This window comes from Bos grunniens, chromosome 25 (genome assembly GCF_055505025.1).
Source record: "Bos grunniens cultivar Pamir isolate PY7600 chromosome 25, Bosgru_T2T1.0, whole genome shotgun sequence".
Lineage (NCBI taxonomy): Eukaryota > Metazoa > Chordata > Mammalia > Artiodactyla > Bovidae > Bos > Bos grunniens.
In genome coordinates, this window is record NC_141189.1 from 19972192 (window position 1) to 19999041 (window position 26850).

At 47.0% G+C, this 26850-nt stretch overlaps 1 protein-coding gene across 2 annotated transcripts; it reads right to left on the bottom strand.

Annotated features, from left to right (window-relative positions):
* Window positions 1-6549: 6549 nt before the first annotated feature.
* On the bottom strand, window positions 6550-16721 carry AQP8 (aquaporin 8). Of its 2 annotated transcripts, XM_086375250.1 has the most exons (6): window positions 16607-16721; window positions 16211-16464; window positions 13144-13270; window positions 11003-11217; window positions 8660-8794; window positions 6550-7451 (listed from the first exon to the last, which is right to left on the bottom strand). In XM_086375250.1, the coding sequence occupies exons 1-6, from the start codon at window positions 16616-16618 to the stop codon at window positions 7403-7405; spliced, it is 792 nt and encodes a 263-aa protein (XP_086231376.1). In that variant the 5' UTR covers window positions 16619-16721; the 3' UTR covers window positions 6550-7402. The 2 variants fall into 2 exon arrangements, with proteins under 2 accessions (XP_086231376.1, XP_086231377.1); XM_086375251.1 differs by lacking the exons at window positions 16211-16464; window positions 16607-16721 and adding an exon at window positions 13487-13690.
* Window positions 16722-26850: the final 10129 nt, after the last annotated feature.

A 26850-nucleotide genomic window follows, 5' to 3' on the forward strand; every position in this document is an offset into this window, starting at 1 on the left:
AATTTATTTCCAAAACAAACTCACAGACACAGAAAACAGGATTACCAAAAGGAAAGGGTGTAAGGAGGGGTAAATTAGGAGTTTGGGATTAACAGATATACACTAAATGTAAGATAGATAACAACAGCCTACTGTGTAGCACAAGAAACTATATTCAATATCTTTTAATAACCTAAAATGGAAAAGATGCTGAAAAAGAATATCTGAAATCACTTTGTTGTGTGCTTGAAACTAACATAACATTGTACCTCAACTATAATAATAATTTTTTTTAATTTAAAAAAGTTAGGACATGAAAGTAGAAGATTGGCATACTTCCCTTTTGGATTGCTTAAACTCAGAGTTCTTGGACAATCTTCCGAGGGTAAGATGCAAGAACATAATACTAGGCCCCTCAACAACATAGCATGTGAGGACTCGGGCCAATCCTGGCAGAAGGAAAAGAAGCAGTACTTATGCTTCCTGCAGTGGAAAGAAACACTAGAGAATGTGTCCAAAATCCTGGATTCTAATTGAGTTCTGCCTTTAGATCACTGTGTGATTATAGTCAAATTATTTAGTTAGCCTCTCTGGATTTAGGGGTTGGACAGCATGAGTGGTTCCCAACATTTTCCCCTCAAGAGGTCCAAAGGTCCTTATGTGAAGGTAACTGAGAAAATACATGTGGTGCAAAGTCCATTCAGAATCTCCTTGTCAGAGATCCACCCCCTTGCCATGATTCTGATACCTGCACGTTTCAAAACCTTTGATTAGATGACCATAAATATAAAAACCACCACACTGTCCACTTACAGTTTTGAGGCAGTGTACTAATGCTTTATAAACATCTTATTTATTCTCAAAAGCATGCCGAAGGAGGTTTTCCATTGTACAGGTAAGGAAGTTGAGACTAAGAGAAATTCAATGCTTTCTTCAAACGTATACAGCAGACAAGCAGTTCTCAGACAAGTTCTGAAATTTAAACCTGGATCTTTCTTAAAATCCAAACTCGTAGCAACTGCATTTTACTGCTGTCATAGAGTTTCAAGCTCCAGCATCCTCAAATTCTGTGACCTCATTGTTCCTGAGAAAATGAGAGGTGGGGTAGAGGTAAACAGGTGATCTGTTTCAATTTTGGATTTGACTTAGAAAAACATCTACTTCTGCTTCACTGACTACCCTAAAGTCTTTGACTGTGTGGATCACAACAAACTGGAAAATTCTTAAAAAGATAGAAATACCAGACCACCTTACCTGTCTCCTTGAGAAACCTGTATGCAGGTCAAGAAGCAACAGTTAGACCCAGACATGGAACAATGGACTGGTTTAAAATTGGGAAAGGAGTATATCAAGGCTGTACATTGTCACCCTGTTTATTTAACTTCTGTACAGAGTACATCATGCAAAATGCTGGGCTGGATGAATCATAAGCTGGAATCAAGATTGTTGGGAGAAATATCAACAACCTCAGATACGCAGATGATGGACTCTAAAGGCATAAAGTGAAGAGGAACTAAACAGCCTCTTAATGAGGGTGAAAGAGGAGAGTGAAAAAGCTGGCTTAAAACTCAACATTCAGAAAACTAAAATCATAACATCTGGTCCCATCACTTCATGGCAAATAGATGAGGGAAAAGTGGAAACAGTGGCAGATTTTATTTTCTTGGCCTCCAAAATCACTGCAGACAGTGACTGTAGCCACTAAATGAAAAGACGTTTGCTCCTTGGAAGAAAAGCTATGACAAATCTAGAAGCATATTAAAAAGCAGAGACACCACTTTACCCACAAAGGTTCGTATAGTCAAAGTTATGGTTTTTCCAGTAGTCTTGTACAGATGTGAGAGCTGGACCAAAAAGAAGGCTGAGTGCCAAAGAATTGATGCTTTTAAACTGGTGCTGGATAAGACTCTTGAAAGTCCCACCCACAGACAGCAAGGAGACCAAACTAGTCCATCTAAAGGATATCAACCCTCAATATTCATTGAAAGGACTGATGCTGAAGTTGAAGCTCCAATATTTTGGCCACCTGATGGGAAGAGCCAACTCGCTGGAAAAGACCCTGGTGCTGGGAAAGATTAAGGGCAGGAGGAGAAGGGGGCAACAGAGGATGAGATGGTTGGGTGGCATCACCGACTCAGTGGACATGAATTTGAGCAAACACTGGGAGACAGTGAAGAACCAAAGTGCTGCAGTTCATGGGGTTGCAGAGTCAGACAGAATTTAGCAACTGAAGAAGAACTGCAGCAGAATGAATTTGAAAGTCATGAGGATCAGCTTATGCCGTTCATTCAGTCAACGAGTACTCAGTCCCTTCTATACAGCAAACAGTAAACCAGATAACATGGAGTCACAAAGAGGAATTAGCATCGCTCTTCCTCTTGAGAGCTTATGGTCTAGAAATTGACATGGAGACCCAGAGTTGAAATCCAATTACAACTGAGGAGTGAGAAGAGTTGTAATACACATCCTCTGTCCCTCTCCTTGTGGGGGGAAGAGGCACGTAGGTGACGAGGCAGGAGACATACTGTCCCTTATTCAGCAACAGTAACATGTGATGGCAAAGATCATGTGAACCCTGTGTTTTTCAGGTCTACTACATCCTTCTAATTTTCTGTATATTCATTCTCTGATTTTTGAGAGTTTGATATTGAAATTCCAACTAAAAACCTTAATTTATCTACTTAAAATATAATTGTAATATATATAGTGAAACTATATGTAACTTTGTTCTGTATTTTCCAAGTCTCTTGTAAATGTGTCATCATACTTTCATCATTTAAAAAAATAAGAAAGAGGAAAAAAAAAAAGAGATCATGAACTCTGAAGTCAGATATACCTGATCTTAAATTTTGGCTCCACTAATGTACAATGTGACTTTGAGTAACATCTCTTGAAATCTCCATTTGTTCCTCTGGAAAAAAGGAAAGACTAAGAGTTCCCTGGTGGCTCAGATGGTAAAGAATCCACCTGCAATGCAAGAGATCTCCCCCTGCGTCAGGAAGATCCCTTGGAGAAAGGAGGGGTTACCCATTCCAGTATTCTTGCCTCGGAAATCCCATGGACGGGAGCCTGGTAGGCTACAGTCCATGGGGTCACAGAGTCAGACACGACTGCTACCTGTATTCACTTCCTGAGACAACCATGAAAAATGACCACAACCTTGGTGACATAAAAAAGAGCAGAAAGGCCTCTTCACCATTCTGGAGACCAGAAGTCTGAAATCAGGGCACCATCCATCCATACTCCCTCCAAAGGCTGTGGGGAAGAACCCTTCCTCACTTCTCATAGCTCTTTTTGGTGACCCTGCTACTATCTTCGGAGAAGGCAATGGCACCCCATCCAGTACTCTTGCCTGGAAAATCCCATGGACGGAAGAGCCTGGTGGGCTGCAGTCCATGGGGTCGCTAAGAGTTGGACACGACTGAGTGACTTCACTTTCACTTTCCACTTTCATGCATTGGAGGAGGAAATGGCAACCCACTCCAGTGTTCTTGCCTGGAGAATCCCAGGGACGGGGGAGCTTGGTGGGCTGCCGTCTATGGGGTCGCACAGAGTTGGACACGACTGAAGCGACTTAGCAGCAGCAGCAGCAGCTACTATCTTGCGGCCCCACAACTCTGCCTCTATCCTTCTTCCAGATACGCCTTCCCTGTGTCTCTATGTCCTTTTCTGTCTCTTATTAAGTCACTCTCCCGGGAGTTAGGGCCCATTCAGATCCAGTATGCTACCTTTCTTTGCGTCTGCAAAGCCCTTATTTTCAAATAAGGTCACTTTTTTTTTTTTTTTAATCTTTTGGCTGCACCACGTGGCATGTGGGATCTTATTCCTCCCCCAGGGATCAAACCTGTGCCCATTGCAGTGGAAGCACAGTCTTAACCACTGGACCACCAGGAAAGTCCCAAGTAAGGTCACATTCTGAGGTTCCAAGTGAACATGAATTTTGGGGGAACACTCTTCAACCCACATACCTCACAGAATTATTGTTGCAAGGAGTAAATGAAATAATACATGGAACGCCTTCTGCACAGTGCTGAGCACACAGTAAACACTCAGGAAATGTTAGCTGTACGCATGTATGTGTGTGTGAGTCGTGGATATATATACATGTATATACAACTGTTTTGTTGCTTTTTAATGTGTATGTATTCATTTTTGGCTGCACTGGGTCTTTGCTGCTGTGCACGGGCTTTCTCTAGTTGTGGTGAATGGGCTTCTTGCTGCTTCTGATTTTATCAAGCTATTTCCTCCCATCCCCCCCTTTTTAATGGTGACTGTAGCAAGATTTTCCTGGACGTTTACTGTATGCAAGGTGCCGTGGTAAGTCCTTCTCATGTGTTAACTCATTTGATCCTCACAGTATGCCTGTTGCTAAGGAAACTGAGGCTCAGAGAGTTTAAATAAATTACCCAGGCAGGGTCACATGGCTAAGGAGTGTGGGGAAACTGGGATTCGAACCCAGGTTCAGCCGACTCCGGGGTCCTAATTCTTAACTGAAGTAGGTCCATCAAGCGTCATGCTGGGTCTTGAATTTGCCTTCATCAAGTTCTTTGCCTTCCCTCTCTTCACTTGAATATTTTGAGCACATCATTCGCCATCCCTTCCTATCTCACCCTGCTCCTTTGATCTGCTGCTGCTGCTTCTAAGTTGCTTCAGTCGTGTCCAACTGTGTGCGACCCCATAGATGGCAGCCCACCAGGCTCTGTCGTCCCTGGGATTCTCCAGGCAAGAACATTGGAGTGGGTTGCCATTTCCTTCTCCAATGTATGAAAGTGAAAAGTGAAAGTGAAGTCGCTCAGTCGAGACCCCATGGACTACAGCCCACCAGGCTCCTCCGCCCATGGATTTTCCAGGCAAGAGTACTGGAATGGGGTGCCATTGCCTTCTCTGACTCCTTTGATCTACTAGATATATTACAAGTTCTTACTAGACGTTCTTCCAGCAAAGACTCCTCCTTTCCTGACTAACCCTAATGGCTCTTCCCCATCATTTGAAGTTTCTGTTCTATTATTGCACAGTTCCCCTGCTCAGTGGTAAAGAATATGCCTGCCAGTGCAGGAGACGTGGCTTCAGTCGCTGGGTCAGAGAGATACCCTGCAGAAGAAAATGGCAACGCACTCCACTATTCTTGCCTGGGAAATCTCATGGACAGGGGAGCCTGGCGGGCTACAGTCCCAAATGTGACTTAGTGACTAAATAACAATAAACAGTCCTTATTCACAATTCTGTTTGTTCTTAATCCCAAGAGTTAATGTTTAAGTATAACTGTATGTCTTTAGATTACACAAACAGTGTAAGAGCCCAGCCTCTGGAGCCAGACCACTGGGTTTGAACCTCAGCTCTGCCACTTCCTGAGTGACCTTGAGTAAGTCATTTGACTTCTCTGGTCTCACTTTCCTCATATGCAGCATGAAAAATAATAATATAACAACAATAATATGTACCTGTACAGTTGTTGTGAAAATGCAATAAATTACCACATGTTTAGTACACAAAGCAGATCCTGGCATGCAGGAAGTACTTGATAAGTGTTAGCAGCTTTTATTCTTAATGTGAGTGATTTTTCAAGTCTTTATTGAATTTGTTACAATATTTCTTCTGTTTTGTGTTTTGGTTTTTTGGCCAGGAGGCCTGTGGGATCTTGGTTCCTTCCCCAGCCAGGGATCAACCCACACCCTCCTGCATTGGAAAGTGAAGTCCTAACCAGTGGATCGCCAGGGGAATCCCACTAGCTATTTTTATAGTCACCTTCACATTGTTTGTTTGTTTGTTTGTTTGTTTCCGGCTGTGCTGGGCCTTCGTTGCTGTGTGCAGGCTTTCTCTAATTGCGGTGAGTGGGGGCTTCTCACTGGGGTAGTGTCTCTTGTTGTGGAAAATGGGCTCTATGTGAGCAGGCTCTGTAGTGGTGCACAGGCTTAGTTGCTCTGCAGCCTGTGGGATCTTCCTAGACCAGAGATCGAACCCCTGTTCCATGCTTTGGCAAGCAGATTCTTTTTTTTTAATCTTTTGTTCTCTTTCTTTTTAAAAAATTATTTATTTTTAATTGAAAGATAATAATTGCTTTATAATATTGTGTTGGTCTCTGACATACATCAACAGGAATCAGCCATAAGTATACATATGTCCCCTCCCTCTTGAAACTCCTTCTCACCTGCCTTCCCATCCCACCCCTCTAGGTTGTTACAGAGCCCTCCCCCTGCCAGGTTTTTACAGACCCAGCCCTGGTTTGAGTTCCCCGAGTCATACAGCAAATTCCCATTAGCTATCTATTTTATATAGATCCTCATAGAGAAGACACCGGAGAAGGCAATGGCACCCCATCAAGTACTCTTGCCTGGAAAATCCCATGGAAGGAGGCTGCAGTCCATTGGGTCGCTAAGAGTCGGACACAATTGAGCAACTTCACTTTCACTTTTCACTTTCATGCATTGGAGAAGGAAATGGCAACCCACTCCAGTGTTCTTGCCTGGAGAATCCCAGGGACAGGGGAGCCTGGTGGGCTGCTGTCTATGGGGTCACACAGAGTTGGACACGACTGAAGTGACTTAGCAGAGAAGACACACACGCTACTTGTAAGGTATGAAGTTTGGAATGTGTCACTTTATTCTTTTTTATCTTTAGTTATTCTTTATATTCTTACCTTTCATCAAATACCTCTGTCTCCCTAGACTTGTGCTATGACATATTACATATTTCCTTGGGAAATCCTTGCAGCTCTGGGCCGCCCCCATGTCCACCCTCCTCCTCAGCTAAAGTGGGTAGATTCATGTCCTGGATAGCCCTGGGAGCTAAACCAGACCCTCGAGTCTGCAATGGGCTTTTCAGCAGGGTCTTGAGGTCTGTGATCTGGAACTGATTTTGAGTCCAAACAGGACTCTAGAAAGGACTTAGCTCCAGACTGAGTTCCCACGGGTCTGGCCCAACCTGGACTTTTGCTTCCTCCCCAGCAGTGTCCATTTCTGAAAGGAAAGGCCAGCCAGTGGGCACACAGAAGGAAATATTGGACTATTTATTGCAAAGCTGGATTGACAGCTCAGGCAGCAGGGAAACAGACCACAGAAGGCCCTTTTGTAACAGAGAAATCAGGGACTAGAGAAGGAGAAAGAGGATGAGGGAAATGACCAGAGACACACTAACAGTCACCTCCTCTACTCCTGGGAACTTCCCTGGCAAAAGCTCTTCTGTTGCGCTGTTTCTACCTCCCTCTGGGTGGCGCTGGCGACACATTCCCTAGGCTGAAGTCTCATGAGCACAAAGGAATGCGAAGGACCTAGCACCTCTGAGAAGCCAGGCCCAAGTCAGGGGAAGCGTATCAGTCAGTCCTTGGAGGCTCTGCCCTGGCAGGAAATGCAAAGCTGTCTGGTCTGTGGTCCCGGATGGATCCACTGAAGGTCCCTGGGGTGGCAGGAATTCCACCATCTCAGCCTCACCGTCCCTTTAGGATTAGACGAATTTTCGCATCTCCAATGAAGAACCTACAAAAAAAGGTGGCTCAGTGAGGTCTCCAAGTCTCTGGAAGAGAGTCCTTCATCATATGTCTCCAGGTCCAGAAGAGATGCCTTCCTGGGCCTTTCCAGCCTCAATAGCCAGATCTCCTGGGGTAGAAGGAGAAACTCTCTCCTGTTGGGTTTCCAACCCCTTTTCCCTAAGATCCTCATCTGTACTATTTTGAAAACATCAGAGAATGATTCCTGATGCTTTTCACTAAGCCACAGCCCAAGCCGGGACTGCAGATGGGCAGCGATGCAAGCAGTCTAGATCAGCCCAGCCCAGTGCCTGCCCCTGCCCAGACAGCAGGCTCTGAACCAACTCGCATCCCTACACAACTTGGAGCAGAAAGGAGAGGACCCTGTGGATCCTTGAGGCTCACAGATGACAGCTGGAGGAGAAGCAGTCAAGCAGATATTATCCTCCTGATAATAACATCAACCTTATCCATTGCACAGTCAGGGAGCACTGCTCACAATGTGTCTTATGTGAATGGCATCTCCTGATATGCATGCTCTTGGAGGCACCATTGACATGATTTTCTATGTGGATAGGATTCCCTGAGTTGTATGACACCCCTGTGGGGAGCTATTCCTCCCCTACTCTCAGTCAATACAGTTGTTCAGGAGGGGCTGACCTCACCCGAACTCCAGGATTAGGCTCATGCTCAGACATAGCCAATAAGAGAGCTGACCCCAGGGCTACAGAGACCAGTTCAGAGGTAGACATGGCTCACACCGGGCCAGTTCAACCCAGAGAACAGCAGATCCAGGACTTTTGTAAGAGCTGTTGTTCTATTTCCTCTGGTCTCAGTTATTGAGCTGCTAGGATGGAAGCCTGGAATGCCTGGTAGGCATCTTTGCTTCTATTGGAGAGCCTTCGCCTAAGCACAAAGCCTACCCAGAGGTCAGTAAAGCCTGTGAGAAGGACCCAGCCCTACAGACATTGTGCGAGCTCCCACCAAAGTCAGGGCTACCTGTGAACTTTTCAGTTATGCCAGCCAATGAGCTTCCCTTTATGACAAAAGCTGTGTTCAAATGGATTTCCATCACTTGCAGCCAAAGATCCCAGAGCCATAATCTTTGCCTCTTCTCTGCTCTCAACCCAAGCAAGACCCGAGCCCCCTACCCCTGGATGCCCTGGGAACTATCCCCATGCCCACCAGATGGGCCACGACCCCGTGTCACTTTCCTACCTGATGAGCACTCCTACAAGCAGGCTGGCCAGGAGGGGCCCCAGCCAGTAGATCCAGTGGTAGTCCCAGTGGTTGGCCACCATGGCAGGTCCAAAGGCCCGGGCAGGATTCATGCACGCTCCAGACACAGCACCCCTGCCAACGCCCAGCCACACTCGTCAGCAGAATGCCAGCCAAGGAGCCCCGACGCACCCTGGTTCATTTCCCCTATGTGGGCCTAGATCACACACTGCCCAGAAACCCTCTCTACGCTATGATAGCATGGACGTTCCCAAGAAGACACAGGTGAAGAGACTTCTAACACAAGGAAGTGAAAGGCTTGACTCCTCCCTGGGGTCCTCCCTAAGGTCTGCCACTCCCCCGACACCCCTCTGGAAGAATGGCCAGCAAGCAGGGCTGGCTCAGTGATGGCAGGAAGGAAAATGGACCTACACCTTCTCCAGAGTTGATAAAGTCAGGCAACTCTTAGCTATATGAACTTAGGGTCAAGTGGATCTAGATTTAGAACTCTAGAGATTTCTAGGGGTGACATTTGTTTCACCTCTGTGTTTCAGTTGAGGTGAGCGTGCATATCTCATAGGTTGTTGTCAGGGATGGATGAGACAACACATACAGAACCCGTGTTTCTCATATAATTCATTGCAAGTGTTAACTCTAACCCAGCTGACCTGGTTGAGGTCTTTGTTGTGCTGCAAGCTTGGGGCCCAGCATCTCCCACAGAGTGGGTGTTCCCCAGGAGCACCTCTCTAGTCCTGGTGTCTGTACCCTCGCCCCAATGACTCAAGCTGGGGTCCTCACTCAGGCCTCGCCCCGCAAGGACGCCACCTGTGGCCAGTGGTCAAAGCCAGATGAATGAGTCAATAGGTTTGTAAGTGAACCAAGAGCCACTAGGGGGCAGCAAAGCCCTGCTACTGCTCTATACGCCTATTTTCCCAGCCTCCCCAGGCGCCACTTCCCAGAAGATGAGTCAGGGTCAGAGGGCAGAGCTAGGAAAGGCTACACCTGGTTAGAAGCTGGCCTTCAGGAAGGAGTTCCCTCATCCCCCCTTTACCAAGGGCTCTTGTCCCAGATCTTTCACTTAATTTGCCACTGCCCAATGACGTTTGATGCTTCCTGGTGGCTCAGATGGTAAAGAATCTGCCTGCAATGCAGACCTGGGTTCCATCCTTGGGTTGGGAAGATCCCCTGGAAAAAGGAATGGCAACCCACTCCAGTATTCTGGCCTAGAGAATTCCATGGATAGAAGAGCCTGGCAGGCTACAGTCCATAGGATCGCAGAGTCAGACACAACTGCGTGGCTAACACACACAATGACTTTAATGAGGGACTTCCCTGGTAGTTCAGTGGTAAAGAATCCACCTGCCAACACAGGAGACGCAGGTTGGATCCCTGGGTTGGGAAGATCCCCTGGAGAGGGAAATGGCAACCCACTCCAGTATTCTTGCCTGGAGAATTCCATGGACAGAGGAGCCTGACAGGCTATAGTCCCTGAGGTCACAAAGAGTCGAACATTACTGAGCAACTAAACAACAATGACTTTAAATAAGTCACCTGTGTCTTCTCTGAGCCTGTTTCCTCAGTTATGCTGCTGCTGCTGCTAAGTCGCTTCAGTTGTGTCCGACTCTGTGCAACCCCATAGACGGCAGCCCACCAGGCTCCTCCGTCCCTGGGATTCTTCAGGCAAGAACACTGGAGTGGGTTGCCATTTCCTTCTCCAATGCATGAAAGTGAAGAGTGAAAGTGAAGTCGCTTAGTCGTGTCCAACTCTTGGAGACCCCATGGATTGCAGCCTACCATGCTCCTCCACCCATGGGATTTTCCAGGCAAGAGTACTGGAGTGGGGTGCCATTGTCTTCTCCATTCCTCATGTATAAATGGGGAGAAATAACCCTTTGTCTTCTTAATGCCTTTCCAAGCCTACTGAGAGGCTCTTGATAAACAAGACAATGTGAAAGCTCTTTGTAAGTCTGAAGCTAAAATCTGGCTGCCTGCTGGCAAGTCTACAGAAATGATTTCTTGATACTACAAAATTAGGAAATGCACATAAAAACCCAGTCTTCTGACTTCCCTGGAATGAAATTGAAAAGGTCACCCCAAGCCCATATTCCCACACACTGATAACTTTTCAGAGGAGCATGGTGGGGGCCTCCTAAGACTCCGCAGTCCCCACCACTCCCTGTTGAATGCCTCCTATGGCCCACTTCCCGGTTAAACTGTCTGCATGGTTTCTATTGGCTACCAAGCCTGTGACCCTCAGGGAGGCTCTGCAGGCCTGCGCTCCTCCAGGACCGAGCCTCGGCAGAGCAGTCCGAGCCTGCAGTCCCACTGCCGAGCGGCACTCACCCCGCCAGGATGTCCACGGTGACAGAGAAGCCGATGCAGAATGGGGCCAGGGGACCTAGCGTCTTCTCGTTGATGGCGCCCATGCACACGGTCAGCGCCAGCAGTGTCGTCAGGATGACCTCCGCCACCACTGCCCCGGCCACCTGCTCCGACTCCTGGACTGTCACAAAGGCCGCCCCGGTCGCATTCCAGAACCTGTCCTCGGGACTCACCGCCTGTGGAGAGCAATGCTCAGCCCCACAGTGGGGGTGGAGAGACGGCTGGGAACTGGGTTGGTCCGGGGGTCGGGGGTTCACACGCTTTAAAGCCAGGGAAGGGTCCTGTCCAATGTGCAGCCAGACATACCTGGAACCACATCCCAGCTCCACCAGTTCCTACTGTGTGGCTCACCTGAGCTACTGGACTTCTCTGAGCCTCATTTTGCTCATCTGTAAAATGGGGATAACCTAATGGTGGCCCCAGGTGTTGTGGACCAGAAGCATATGAAACTTAGATGACCTTTTTTTGAAAAGAATACAGAAATACCTAATTTTTACAAATTTTGCAAACACATACATACACTCAGGTGAACACATTGCCAGCCCCCTAAAAGACCTCTTTGAAGGGATGAGAAGAGCCATGGAACTTAAGCTCACTGGCTTCCCAGGAAGTCGGCCTCTGGGGTCATCACGACCCCTGGGAGGGCAAACAAGCTTCTGGACCCAGAACTCAAATCTGGGCCCTGCTGCGCCTCAGCTCATCTGAACTTGGGCAAGTCACTGCCTTCTCTGCCCCTCGGCTTCCCCCTCTGCAAAGTGGGGATGCTGATAATAACAGTTCCTGTCCCAGGTGGTGGGTGCTCTCTAAGGACGGCTGCTGACTTCTGGTCAAGCTGGAGATTAAATGAGAGGATTCTGTCAAGTGCTGGGCAGGGGTGCGGGGGGAGGCAGAGAGGAACACTCAGTGAGCTCACTGCTGCTCCGCACTCGTCTCCATCATGTTGGATGAGTCTGCAAGTGGCCCGGCCTGAAGGACAGTCCAAGCATTGTTTTCCATGGGGAATCAGAGCAGTCCCCATTCTAAACAGACAGGGCAGCAGGGTCTCAAATGGGGCGTGCGGTTACCAGGGCAGGGAAGATAGCAAAATGGGGATCAAGACCAAAGTCTGCAGTGGGCAGCGCTTAGAGCCACAGACCAAACCCTAGCCAGGCTAATAGGCACTCCCTTCACTCCTACCCACCCCAAACTCCCCTACCCCACCACAAACCAAGCAAAGCCTTCATGTTGAAGGATTCCTAGTTAAGACGTAAGAACAGCAGGAAAGAGAGAGACAGAAAAGAGAAGGAAAAAAGAAAGTCAGGTGGGCAAAGATGGAGAAAGAAGTCCATGAGTGGAGTTTGGTGTATAACCATAGAAATTCTGTGGCTGAGAGGAAGAGCTAGCCTTTCTGTTGGAATGGGAGATTTCCAGTAAATTGAGTGTTAACTCCTATCAAAGGTAGAGTAACTCAGTTTAAAGGCAGGCAAACTGGAGAACACACAGAGAAGTTAGTTCAGGAGTTTCTCAAGGAGAAGAACCATATGCATCCTGAATCCTCAGCTGGTGCTTAGTGAGATGTTTGTAGAAAGAATGAACAAGTGCGTGAATGGATGAATTTTAAAAATCAGCATTATCTAAAGCCACAAATGGACTCAGGAAGAGAAACTTTCAGTTTTGAATTCTGATTCCTGGTCTCCCCAGGGAAGGCTGTATCCAGACATGGACAGAACAGGGTGGGTTTAGAAAGAACCAAAGGTCCTTTGAGTGTTCCCTTCTGGGTAGAAATTTGGTGGGCTTCCCTGGTGGCTCAGATGGTAAAGAATCTGCCCGCCAATGCAGGAGACCCAGGTTTGATCCCTGGGTCGGGAAGATCCCCTGGAGAAGGAAATGGCAACCCACTCCAGTATTCTTGCCTGGAAAATTCCATGGACAGAAGAGCCTGGTGGGCTACAGTCCATGGGGTCATGAGAGTCGGACACAACTAAGCGACTAACGCGTTCACTTCCAGTCCCATTGGAAGCAACGGGAAAAGAGTCAGACAGTCGCCACTCCCCATCCCCACGCACCCCAGCAGCCCTGGCAGAGCCAAAGCCCCCAGCCCAGCCCCCTGGGGGATCACCCACCTTAGCCAAAGCGGCTCCGATCAGCCCCCCGCACAGCGGGGAGATCCAGTAGGGAAACAGCATCGTCAGCTTGAGGCCTCCAACCAGCATGGCTGCCAGGGACACCGCAGGGTTGAAGTGTCCACCGCTGTCGCCCAAAAAAAGCAGGAGTCATGAGGCCAAGGCTTAGAGCCTGGGTCCCCACAGCACCCTGGCTGGCCCTGCAGGGCCAACGTCAGTCAAGGGCAGCCCAAGCAGAAAACAGGCGCCGGATCATCCCCACGTTCCCTGAGGTGCGGGGTGGTGGAGGGAAGGTAATGAGAGGGGAGGCTGGGAGGGGAGGACAGCCCCATTCCTGTCCTACCCCCAGATCCAGGACAGCCCAGAGGAAGAAAGTGATGGAAAAGCATCTCTCAACTCCTTGTCGACCCCCCGCAGAGCTGTATCCAGCCCTTCAGAGCTGTGGCCACAGAGCACAGCGAGACCCCAGGCTTCAAATGCATAGCCCAGGAGAGGTATCCCGGCCTCCCCGTAAAAGTAACCAGGCCCTGAACACTAGCTCCTGACTGGTTGAACTGCTCAACCAATAAAAATCCTAGTTTGGGTCTGAAAGTGTGACTAGCGTTGTGTGTTAAACTTGAGCTTAAAGGTTCTTGGAAATGGCATTGGTAATCGGGAGTGAGGTTAGAGGTTCATGATTATATTGGGGGTTGGGATCTGGGGTTTGGAATGTGCAGGGAGGTTAGACAAAATCGAACCTAGGTCAAAGGGCTGGTTCAGGTTGGCTCCATGGGGCAGTTCCATTGGTCCTGGGTAAAGAGCCTTCCTCTTGACCAAGCTGCTCAACCCATCCGAGTCCCAGGGCCAGGAGGTCCCTGAATACCCTGCTACACCCACTGGCATCCTGTCCAGCCCCACACAGATAGAAGAGCTGTCCTGAGGGTCTGGCTCAACAAGCCCTCAGGAGCATGGGATGGACACTCCCAATAAGAGGGACAGTGACCCCAAGACCCCCATGTCTCCCCAGCTATTCAGAGCCCACTAATGGGCCTGCCCACCCAGCGGGCACAGGACACTGAGCTGAGACTGGACAGAGGACCCTGGCTCTGGACACAAGACTTCGTCCAACATGCCAACATTTCAGGACAAGCTGCCCCAGCTTGTCTGGCCGAGCTCTGCGCACATGCCCTTGGGGAGCTTCCTGCAGTCGATTCGCGTCCATGACCAAGCTTAGCCTGGGCTCTGCCAAAGCAGAGAGGTGGGGGACAGGGGCAGGGGCAGGGGCAGCCTCCTGCCGGAGACTGCAGAGTTAGAAGCCTGTCTGCCATCAGCCCCTCCACCAAATCACCCAGTCCAAAAGGCATGAGAAACTCACTCAGAGCATGGCTCGACCAGGAGAGGGCTGGAACACCACACATGTTCAGGAAACTCACTTCACACTCATTAACAATAAAACAATCATCCATTGTTTACTCGCTAAAAGCTTATTGAACACCTACTCTGCGCTAGGTGCTGGGCTGGGTGCTCCAACAACCTCAAAGTCGGTGCCTGGTTCGTGGTAGGTACCCAATAAATATTTGTTGACAAAAAACAGATGGTTGGATGAAAGGCTGGCATTTCAGATAGGCAGTCTCCTGCAGTGCAAAGCAATGTCCTCTCTGGCCAGCTGGCCTGGGTTCAAACCCCAGCTCGGCCACAGAACAGCTATGTGACCATGGGCAAGTGATAAAACCTCTCTGTGCCTTAGTGATCCCTATCTCATAAACTCTGTTGCAAAAATAATTAATACATGTTCCTACAGAGTGGTGGCAAATAGTTGGTATTCAACAAGTATCAGCTATTATTATCATCTCCCTTTTATTCCACCTAACATAGGTGCAGTTACTTGCCCTGGTCACCCTGCTAAGACATGACAAATGATGCCTTCATCCCTGAACCAATGAGAACAGAGGACTCTGATTTTCATCCCACCTGCAGCTTCCCTTAGATATTTAAAGAGAAATGTAACAGTTCTCTTTCCATTCTGTTTTTCTGAGAAGCAGTATTTTAATTTCCTTACTCAGATCAGTTTTCTGTGAGAGATTAAATACAAACGAACCAGATTCTAGATCTCCCTGCCAGACACCCCATCCACTGGGTCGTTTCTCCTGGGAGTCCGCGACCTCCCGGTGGAGCCTCCATTCAGGGGAGGGCTAGGCAAGGGGAGCCCCTCGGCCCTCCCTACCCCCCTGGTGGGTTCTTCTGTGAGGCATTGCCTTCCCCTAGGTTGGAGCAAAACCCTGTCTTAATGGTAACTATGGGCTTTCCAGGTAGCTCAGTGGTAAAGAATCCACCTGCCAATGCAGGAGACATGGGTTTGATCCCTGGATTAGGAAGATCCTCTGGAGAAGGAAATGGAAACCCACTCCAGTATTCTTGCCTGGGAAATCCTGTGGACAGAGGAACCTGGCAGGCAACAGTCCATGGGGTTGCAAAGAGTTGAACACAACTTATTGACTAAACAACAATAACAAAGGTAACAGTAACACAGCCACCAATCACCACCAAGTGAGTGATTGAGCACTCACTATGGACTGAGCACTTCACAATATTTCATTCTTGTACCTCCACCAGGAGGGGCTGGGTTTAGGCAACAGACAGCTTGGGTTTGCATCCTGGCTCTGCCCTGGGTCCTTGGATGAGTTACCTGACCTTTCCCCTTCACAGTGAAAAAATGGGACTAATAATAGTACCAACTGCCCAGGGGTGTAAGGATTACATGAATTGCCATACACAAAGGGCTTGGAATAGTTCATGGTAAGCATGAGCATTACACCTGCACTGGCTTGAGAAATAAGATTTAGAAAATGCTGTTCCCATTTTATAGGTGAGCAGTTGGGTTTGGAGAATGACTTAAGCAAAGCTGCAGAGCTCATGGACTGAAGAGCCAGGATTCTAACCCAGGCAGTCTGATCCCCCAGCCCACATTCTTATCCACACTGTTCTCGGGATCCTGGGTGTGTGCCCCCGGATGCCTGCCCACCACGCCACTCCCTGCCCCCAGCTCCCCGCAGCCGGCGCCAGGCTGAGTGCCCAGAGCTGTTCCCACCTGATATTTCCCAGCGTGGCAATGACCAGCCCCAGGGCCAGCCCGTGGGCCAGTGCTGGCTGCAGCCGCCCGGTGTCCGGCCCATTCTCGATGACCGACAGGCAGCCGATGAAGATGAACAGAGCAGAGCCCAGCAGTTCCACCAGGCAGGGCTGCACCAACCGCTCGTACCAGCACCCATGCCACCGGCCCCTGTTGCTGGGCTCCTTCACCTTGACGCTGCCCGACTCCAGGTCACACATGGATACAGCTGCCTGTGGGGGTGGGCAAGAGAAAGAGGGAGCCGGATGAGAGGAGAGCCCAGAAGGAAGCCCCCAGCACCTCCACCTTTAATGAATCCTCAGCCACCCGCTTGGAGGCCCAGGCTGCAGAGGAAGAGGCCAGGAGTGGACCCACCTCTGTAAACATTGGGGCGGAGATGACTCTTGGAGGGACTCTGTCCTGCCCTGGCTGGGAGACCCACACCTGCTGTCCCGGACAGGACACTCTTATCTCCAGGACCCGGGCTGCCAGCCCACTAACAGGCTCTGCCCCTTTTAAAGGACTCCAGACGCTCCCGAGGGTGCCGAGAAAGCAATAAAGACCAGTGGGAGGTGGCCCTGAGGTCATGGAGAGGAAGCCTTTTTTTAAAAAAAAATCTCAGCTGGGCAGGGCAGGGGGGTGGTCAAGGATTGCTGAGTTTTCTACCAACAAAGGGAAAAGGCGTTGTCTTCACTGCGTCACCTGGAGAGAACTCTAGGTCTTCCCCAGCAGGAGATGGAGGGGTCCAGAGGAGACCCTCATGTGTAAGTGAACACGGGGGGCTCCCACCAAATCGGGACCACAAATGGGAAGTAAGGCTGAACTCAATTTCAGTGATGTTTTCCACCAATTTCCAAGGACACCTGCTCGTATCTGAGGCCCTGACACCTCCACACACTCACACTGACAGGCTGATCCAGGGCTGAGGGTGTAGACGGATGATTGTTCTGGGAGATTGCAGAGGCAACGGTAAAGCCCGCGGACTTTGGAAACAGGCTGCCTGGAGTTCAACCCCAGCTCCTCCACGAACTCCTGAGTAACCCTGAGCATTTGCTCACCCTCTTTGTACCTCAGTTTCCTCCCCAGTGTAGGGATGAGAGTGGCGGGGCCAATGAGGTAGAGTTGTGTGCTTTAAATGAGTGAAGGTCAGGGCATTTCCCTGGTGGTCCAGTGGTTAAGAATCCACCTTCCATCGCAGTGAAGTGGATTCGATTCCTGGTTGAGGAGCTAAGATCTTGCATGCCGCAGGGCAACTAAGCCTGCGGGCCGCTACTACTGAGCTTTCGCGCCGCTATGAAGACCCAGCATAGTCAAAAAAATTTTTTTAATTAAAAAAAAATGAATGAGTTAAGATCATAAAGTGTTTAGACACAGATGTTTATGATAGACACAGGGTAAGTGCAATACCAGTGCCAGCTGATTTAGAATATGTATTTATGCAAATTGATATTTACCGAGAACTTTCTACATGCCAGGCACTTGGTTAAATACCTATACGTATTATCTCATTTAAACCTCACAATAACCCTATGAGGTAGGTACGATTATTACAGCCACTTGAACAGATGAGGAAGTGGAGATTCAGGAAGGTTAAGTTCCCCAGGATCACAGAGCTTTTGTGACAGCAGAATGTATGGGCTAAGTCACAAAAGGACAAATACTGTGTGATTTCACTTATATCAGGTACTGGAATAGACAAATTTATAGAGACAGAAAGTAGAGTGGTGGGCCTGGGAGGAGAGGAGAATGGGGAGTTAATTTTTAATGGATACAGTTTCAGATGGGGAAGATGAAAAAGTTTTAGAGATGGATGGTTGCACACTAATATGAATGTACTGAATGTCACTGAACTATATGTTTAAATGGCTAAAATGGTAAATCTTGTGTTATACATATTTTATCACAGTTGGGAAAAAAAGTGTAAAGCCACTACACTCACAATTTTAAAAAAAATCTTGTGGGTTAAGCCTTTCTAAAGGGATGGATGGATGGATGGATGATGGGTGGGTGGACAGATGATGGAAAAGATGCATGGAAGATGGGCAGATGGGTGGATGGACAGATGGAAAGAAGGAAGGAAGGGAGGAAAGAGGGAAGGGCAGGGGAGAGAGATGGGTTTCCTTATTCATCCATTCAATAAATATCTAAATATCGACTGTGAACCAGTCACTGTCCTAAGAGCTGGAAGAAAATGTAGCAGTGAACAAGAGAGGCAAAGATGCTGTTCAGTGTTTATAACTATTATCTGCATGTTGTATATAGTCACAGAGAAGTAATATCTGGGATAAGAGAATTTTAATGAAAATTTCCACCATTAACTGATAACTCATTATGTATCTAACACTGTGCTAAGCACTCTGCACGTATTTACAACTCAATAAGTCCTATGACTTCTTATCCCCATCTTCAGATGATAAAAACGAGATACAAAGAGGTTGAAGAACCTGTCCAAGGTTGTGTAGATTAAAAAAAGTATCTACTTCAGGACAGAAGCAGATTCATCCGGACAAAGTTTGACAATTTGCTGAGAACTCGTTTCAGCTCGCCGCCCGGGAACACAGCGCCTCTGTTGAGCATCTGCACATCTTGGAAGGTTTCAGGGCCGCTCTCTTGCTGGTTATCTCGAGACTTGTTCTCGCCCTGCTTCGCACCCACAGCACACTGTACACATTGTTTCTTACTCCCTTCCTGCCGTGTCCCTGAAACATGGGATAGCGTCCAACCCTCAGCTCCCCAACTCCCTCACTCTTTACTCAAGTCCTGCCAAGCAGTGCTTCCAGAAGATTCCTCTCCTATTTTCACCCAGGCCTTCATCAGTTCTTGCTTAGGCTCTTGAAAAGAAAATCAAATGTTTATTATACACCTGCCAACTATAGACCCCGTACTGGACACCTCTTACGCATTCCCTCGATAGTTAATATTCCCAATGATCTATTATTTTCTCACTTCACAAGTGGGAATGCCCAGCTGGCATTACTATAACAACTCCTCATCTGGTCTTCTTGCTTCAATCGATTTCTGTTTTTTTTTTTTTCAATTTTTCAATTGAAGTGTAGTAGATTTACAATGCTGTGTTAATTTCTGCTGCTCAGCAAAATGACTAAGTTATATATATATATATATATATTTTTATATATATATATACACACACACACACAATCTTTTTCATATTCTTCTCCATGATAATTTATCCCAGGATATAGAATATAGCTATACAGTAGGACCTAGTGGTTTATCCATTCAATGTATAATAATTTGCATCCACTAATACCAAATTCCTACCCCATCCCTTCCCCTCACCCTTGGCAACAAGTCTGTTCTCTATGGCTGATGTCTCAGCCAATTTCAATCCATTCCTTTAAAACTAGCAGCCAGCAGGGCTGAGTTTAGCATTTGGGTCCAGGTTTGGGGATCAGGTTTCTGCACCTACACCCCCAGCTATTCTCTCTCAGCCTCAGTTTCCTCCTCTGTAAAAGTGGGCTAATGCTGGTACCCATCCCCATAGGATTGATGTGTGGATTGAGACAGCCCTTAGCACAGTGCCCCATTCAGAGCAGGAGCCCAGTAACCAGTAGCTTTTATTATGGTTTGCATTAGTCAGAGTAGACTCACCTGTGTAACAAACAACCACCACCCCCCCAACATCTCAATGGCTTAACATAGTGAAAAGTGACTCATTATTCACAGAATAACAGCAGGCCCTTCATCACATGGTGACTCAGGGAGCCGGGTTACTTCCATCTTGAAGATCCACCATCTAGGTCCTCAGATCTTCTCCACCAGCCAGTAAATTCGGGAAGAGAATGTGGAGGATTGTGCAGGGGGTTTTGTGGGGTAGACCTGTGACTCAGTCATCTCCAACTCTGCAGCCCCTTTGACTGTAGTCCACCAGGCTCTTCTGTCCATGGAAATCTCCAGGCAAGAATACTGAGTACATTGCCATTTCCTTCTCCAAGGAATCTTCCCGTCCCAGAGATCAAATCCAGGTCTCTTGCATTGCAAGCAGATTCTTTACTGTCTGAGCCACCAGGGAAGTCCTGAGATAGACCCAGAAATGGCAAATACCATTTCCATTCCAGTTGATTGAATAGAACTCAATCACATGGCCACAGAACAGTCTGGAAAGGACTTCCCCGGTGGTCCAGTGATTAAAACTCCACGCTTACACTACAGGGGCACAGGTTCTGTTCCTTGCTTAGGAACTAAGATCCCGTATGCTGTGCAGCATGTCAAAAAAAAGTCTGGGAAATGCAGTCTGACTCTGTGCCTAGAGGGAAAAAGAGGCATTTTGTGAGCACTCAGATATTTCTACCACGTGGTGGCTACTGTTGTTCCCCAGCCTGTCAATCTAATCCTATCTTTCCTTGACTTCAAACTTTCTAGCACCTTCTGTGGCAGTCAGGGCAAAACCAAACTCCCATACCAGTCATATCTGGACTCAATTCCTGCTACACAAATCATAAAGGATTTGTCAGAAGAGCCGTGCACCTCATCCCCTCCCTTCTCAGGCCGTTCCTTCTGTTGGAGCTCTCCTTTGCTCTCTTGGCCAACTTCTGCTCCTAACTCAAATCTCAGATCAAATATTTGTCCTTTTTCCTGGGCCAACTACATGCCAAGTGCCCCTCCCCCGCTAGAGCCAGGATTGGACTCAGGAGCTACAAAACCAGTGGTTGTCCTCAGAAAATCTGAATGTCATTCAAGCAGAACAACGTGTCTCCACAACATGAGAATTTTTCTGTGGTCTGAGGTCCCCATGTGCAATGTGGTGGTCTCCCCACCGGGGTGATTAGTAAGTACACTGGGGAAATGGTACCATTCTCAGAAATTGTTTTACTGGAAAACTCTTCAGCCTTCCAATCCCAGGTCTGGTTGACATGACCAAAGCCTCTAATTTTTATCTCTGCTTGGATGGCAACATTTTAAGACATCTTTGCATCCTTAGGTACCTGTCTGCCATCTACCATCAAGTCTAAACAGAGTAAAAGAACAGGTTGCCTTTTTCCTAAAAAACCACTTTCTCCTCCTTTCTCATACTGATGGCTGCACTATTATGGAGAAAATGTAATGCTGGTGCCATGGCAACCACCTTGGGATCACGAGGTGCAACATGCTAGACGTGTGAATCCTTGATGACATCACCAAGGCACCAGACAGTCCTAAGACCAGCTACTCCAGACTTCTTGTTAAATAAATATACACTTCCCAGAGAACACCCCAAAGCAAGTGACTTCATAAATGGTCTGTGGGATATTTTAAATTTTCAAGGAAAATTACTTGATGCTCATATCTGTCAGACACAGTGTGAATTACTAGCTAAGTAGTTCACACTTTTCTATTAGATGGTCTTACATTCCTTTCAATGACATCATATCTTTGCAACCTGGTTTTATGGGGGTTGTCTTAAAAAGAAAAGTGCCACATGAAAATCAGTGTGGAAAGGAAGTGAGATTGGCAGTGTTCAATCCTATTTCAAGCCCTGAGAAAGTGTGCAGTGCTCCAAAGGCATACATATCCCATGGCAAGCAACTGTAGTATTTAAAAATGAAAGTTATTAAAGAGTATAGTTATTTGTGTTATTAAATAACAATTGAGCTATTTAATTATAGTTATTTAAGAATGAAATAAAATATTTTTTCTTGCAATATGCGTGAATTTTCTTTAATGGTGACTAAGTTCAGTTCAGTTCAGTTCAGTAGCTCAGTCGTGTCTGACTCTGCAGCATGCCAGGCCTCCCTGTCCATCACCAACTCCCAGAGTTCACTCAGACTCACGTCCATCGAGTCAGTGATGCCATCCAGCCATCTCATCCTCTGTCATTCCCTTTTCCTCCTGCCCCCAATCCCTCCCAGCATCAGAGTCTTTTCCAATGAGTCAACTCTTCACATGAGGTGGCCAAAGTACTGGAGTTTCAGCTTCAGCATCATTCCTTCCAAAGAAATCCCAGGGCTGATCTCCTTCAGAATGGACTGGTTGGATCTCCTTACAACCAAGGGACTCTCAAGAGTCTTCTCCAACACGACAGTTCAAAAGCAACAATCCTTCGGTGCTCAACCTTCTTCACAGTCCAACTCTCACATCCATATATGACCACAGGAAAAACCATAGCCTTGACTAGACAGACCTTTGTTGGCAAAGTAATGTCTCTGCTTTTCAATATGCTATCTAGGCTGGACATAACTTTCCTTCCAAGGAGTAAGTAGTTAGGCAATAAATGTTGTGTTTTTTGGACTTAACTAATAAATGTAACTATTAGATATTCTTTCTGGCCAAGGAACACAGTGAACCAACAAAGTCTGAGAGCCTCTGAGTAAATAGTACATGTCCTTCTCTTTCAGGCACTGGGGGCTGAATTTTCTATCCTTTGCAGCAGAGAATAGTTATTGCTGATAAGCTCTGTCCCAATATACCAAAGATACTGGGCTTTCAGTTTAATAATTTCTTCTTAAAACAAGTCACTCTTAGTAGTGATGCAGATGCTTGCTCATTCAGGCTGATCATGAGATCTGTGCTCTGTGGACAGCCACAGAAGCACATAGCAGAACAGTGACCAACCAGGTTTTTGGACTCTTTAATCAATGGAAACTGATAAGAGACCAGACAAGAAAATCAGGCAACACTTTACTGAGACTCCTGCTCCAGCAGGAGGGAGTAAAAACAAGTAAAATGTCCCCTTGATCACTCCCAGGTGGGGGGCTGGGGGGAGGGTGGCGAGCCAGTTCCTTAAATAAGGTGAAGGTAGGAGTGGATTGGTGGGTCGGGCCAGAGGGGCAGCTTGGGTGGTCTGCCCACCCCCTTAGCGGCGTGGTATGCAGGTGTATGCACAGACCCTGTTTTGCTCCCAGCACCTCAGTTAGATTTTGGTCTTTTTATATCTTCTGTGTCCTTAATTTGGCCCAACTGTGCATGCAGGCAGTTATTGTTAGTCCCTTATAGTTTCTTTGTATTTTATTGCTCCAGGAGATGTTTGTCCAGGAGCAAGCACTGCAGCAAAGGGTCTCAGGTCCCAGCCTCTCAGAACACCTCAGTGTCTTCTGAAACTGTGCCTTTATTTCTATTTAAATAGCTCTGCCAGTTGTTTGCAGCTATGATTGCTCACTTGGAGCTCAGGGCAGGTTGGTTGGTAGAAATGAATCTGGTTTTCACCTTTCTGGCTGCTCAGATTACAGATTTAGTTTGAACCTGAGCATCTTCCTTCCCTGGAGAAGCCACCAGCACCCTATTTTCTCCCCTGCCATATCAAGTTCAAATATCAATGTCCTTGGAGTCACTAGTAACCAGAATCAGACATGCGGGCCCCGTTGTGTCAGCTTAAAAAAAAAATGCACAACGTGAGAGTTGTGAGTTTAGTTTTATTTGGGGCAACATGAGACTGCAGCCTAGGAGACCCCACCGCGGCTCTGAGAAGCTTCTCCAAAGAGTCAGAGGGGAAAGGCCCGCATATATGTGATTTCAGTGAAGGGAGAATACACTGACTCAAGGATGTATTTTCCCAGAAGCTTTCTGCTGGTCTCATGAAGCTTTAGTTAGTCACGAGGAACAGTCACCAGCATGAAAGATTTTAGTGCTTTTCTAGATATGAGGAGATACAAGGATTGGGCTCATAAAATCAGCTCCTGAAAATATCTAACTATCTAAAGACCTGTCCTGCCGGGTTTTACCCTGAGTACAGACTGCCTCCTTTCTGCTCTCCACCTTGAACTCCTTTCAGATAGTGTTGGAGGTCAGCAGCTGCAGCAGCACATGAGTCAATCCTTATAGAAGTAGACGGAGGAGGAAATGGCAAACTACTCCATATTCTTGCTGCAAGAACCCCATGAACAGTATGATGAGGCAAAGAGTGCCCATTATTGTTGCTCATTTGCTCAGTCATGACTGACTCTTTGCAACCCCATGGACTGCAGCACACCATGCTTCCCTGTCCTTCACCATCTCCCGGAGCTTACCCAAATTCAAGTGCGTTGAGTAGGGGATGCCATCCAACCATCTCATCCTCTGTCGTCCCCTTTTCCTTCTGCTTTCAATCTTTCCCAGCATCAGGGTCTTTTCAAATGAGTCAGTTCTTCGTATCAGGTGGCCAAAGTATTGGAGTTTCAGTTTTAGCATCAGTCCTTCCAATGAATATTCAGGACTGATCTCCTTTAGGATTGACTGGTTTGATCTCCTTGCAGTCCAAGGGACTCTCTAGAGTCTTCTCCAACACCACAGTTCAAAAGCATCAATTCTTTGGCATTCAGCCTTCTTTATGGTCCAACTCTCACATCCATACATGACTATGGGAAAAACCATAGCTTTGACTAGACGGACCTTTACAGCAAAGTAATATCACTGCTTTTTAATATGCTGTCTAGGTTGGTCATAGCTTTTCTTCCAAGGAGCAAGCGTCTTTTAATTTCATGGCTGCAATCATCATCTGCAGTGATTTTGGAGCCAAAAAAAAATAAAGTCTGTCACTGTTTCCATTGTTTCCCATTCCATTTTCCATGAAGTGATGGGACCGGATACCATGATCTTGGTTTTTTTAATGTTGAGTTTTAAGCCAGCTTTTTCACTCTCCTCTTTCAACTTTCATCAAGAGGCTCTTTAGTTCCTCTTCACTTTCTGCCATAAGGGTGGTGTCATCTGTGTATCTGAGGTTATTGATATTTCTCCTGGCAATCTTGATTCCAGCTTGTGCTTCATCCAGCCCAGCATTTCACATGATGTACTCTGCATATAAGTTAAATAAGCAGGGTGACAATATACAGCCTTGACATACTCCTTTCCCAATTTGGAACCAGTCTGATGTTCTATGTCTGGTAATAACTGTCATGTTCTAAAAGTGCCCATGGCAAGCGCCACCTTGTAGCTGACAGTCAGAACTCTTTACAGCCAGAAAGTCACTGGGCTGAAGGAGAAGTCCACTAAGTCTCAGTGTTAACAGGAGGTCATTTGCTCACCATCTGCATGTTTGGGACAACAATGAAAACGGTAGCAACGGACTTCCATGGTCGTCCAGCGGTTAAGAGCACTTCCTCTGCAGGGGCCTTGGGTTCCATCACTGGTCGGGGGAGTTCCTCATGCTGTGCAGGTAGGTCAAAAAACTTAAAAAAAATTTTAATGGTGGCAATAATGTCTACCATTTGCTGAAGAGCTTGACACTATGAGCATATTTCATACAAAAAATCAGAATGTTCCTATGTTGTCATTTTTTTTTATTTTGTTATTTTATATACTATTTGGACAGTAATAACCATTAAAATTAAATAACTCTACCCAGTGGCTCAGCGGTAAAGAATCCTCCTGCAATGCAGGAGCTGGAAGAGACATGGGTTCAATTCCTGGCTCGGGAAGATCCCCTGGAGGAGGGCCTAGCAACCCACTCCAGGATTCTTGCCTTGAGAATCCCATGGATAGAGGAGCTTGGTGGGCTATGGTACATAGGGTTGCAAAGAGACACAACTGAAGTGACTTAGCACAGAAGAAGAAACCCAAAGTGTCAACAAACATGAAAAGATAATAACCAGGAAAAAACTCAAAGGAAACAACAGAAGATGAATTTTAAAAACATGATTAACATCCCATACTGACAAAGAGGGAGAAAATGGGCAAAACCATATATTTCTGGGAAAAGTGTACAAAGCTACAATATATTGTAACACAATCTTGCAATATACATGAAGTCTTTAAATTCACCTACCCCTAGACCCAAGGAGCCTTATGTTTGAAAAGCGATCCTATAAAAACAAAAACTCTAGAACGTTCTTGGTGGTACAGTGGATAAGAATCCACCTGCCAGTGCAGAGGACACAGGTTTGATCCCTGGGCTGGGAAGATTCTGGATGCCGTGAGGCAACTAAGCCCATGCACTGCAACTCCTGGAGCCCTCGCACTCTAGGGCCCGTGAGCCACAGCTAAAGAGCTCCCTGTGGCTCAACCACTGAAGCCGGCGCACCTGGAACCTGTGCTCCTTAACAAGAGAAGCCCCTGCAATGAGAAGCCTGCACATGGCAATGAAGAGTAGCCCCCACTCACCACACCTAGGTAAAGCACGTGCACAGCCGTGAAACAGCCAGGGTAACCAAAATAAATACACAAACACTTACAAACACACAAAAGCTCCAACTGGTGAGGGACATTGATTTCATTATTCTCTATTGGTAGCAAAAGCTGAGAACTATCTGAATGGTCATAATGCTGGAAACAGTTAAACTAAATAGGAACCATCTACCCTAGAAAGAATGTCTACTTTCAGTGTCCTGAACATCCCATTGTTTCACTCAGCATCAAGCCTTTGGACAGTCTGTTTCTTTTACCCAAACTCCTCCCTAATGCTGACAAAATCTTACTCATCCTTCATGTCTCAACAAAGATATGATAATGTTTTGTAAAGGTGTAAGAGAGAAAGCATCATGAAAATGTAAATCACATGGAAGGGCCAGCAGCTGAATGAATCTCACAAACAAAGGGAAAGAAGTCAGACACGAAAGAGCACGAACAGTGGAACAGAAAGTTCAAGGACAAACTTTGGGAGGTAGTGACTGAGACGCGCACGTGGAGACTTCCTGGCTCCATCACTTTCTGTTTCTTGATTGGGTTCTGGCAAAGGGTGAGTTCACTCTGAAAATTCATCAAGCTGTTAA

Excerpts from the sequence above, each read along its gene's own strand:
- AQP8 (XM_086375250.1), bottom strand. Across the intron at positions 11,218-13,143 it reads TCGGAGCCGCTTTGGCTAAG|GCGGTGAGTCCCGAGGACAG; the intron begins GTGGGTGATCCC and ends TGCTCTCCACAG. Across the intron at positions 7,452-8,659 it reads CTTGTAGGAGTGCTCATCAG|GTTCTTCATTGGAGATGCGA; the intron begins GTAGGAAAGTGA and ends CTTTTTTTGTAG.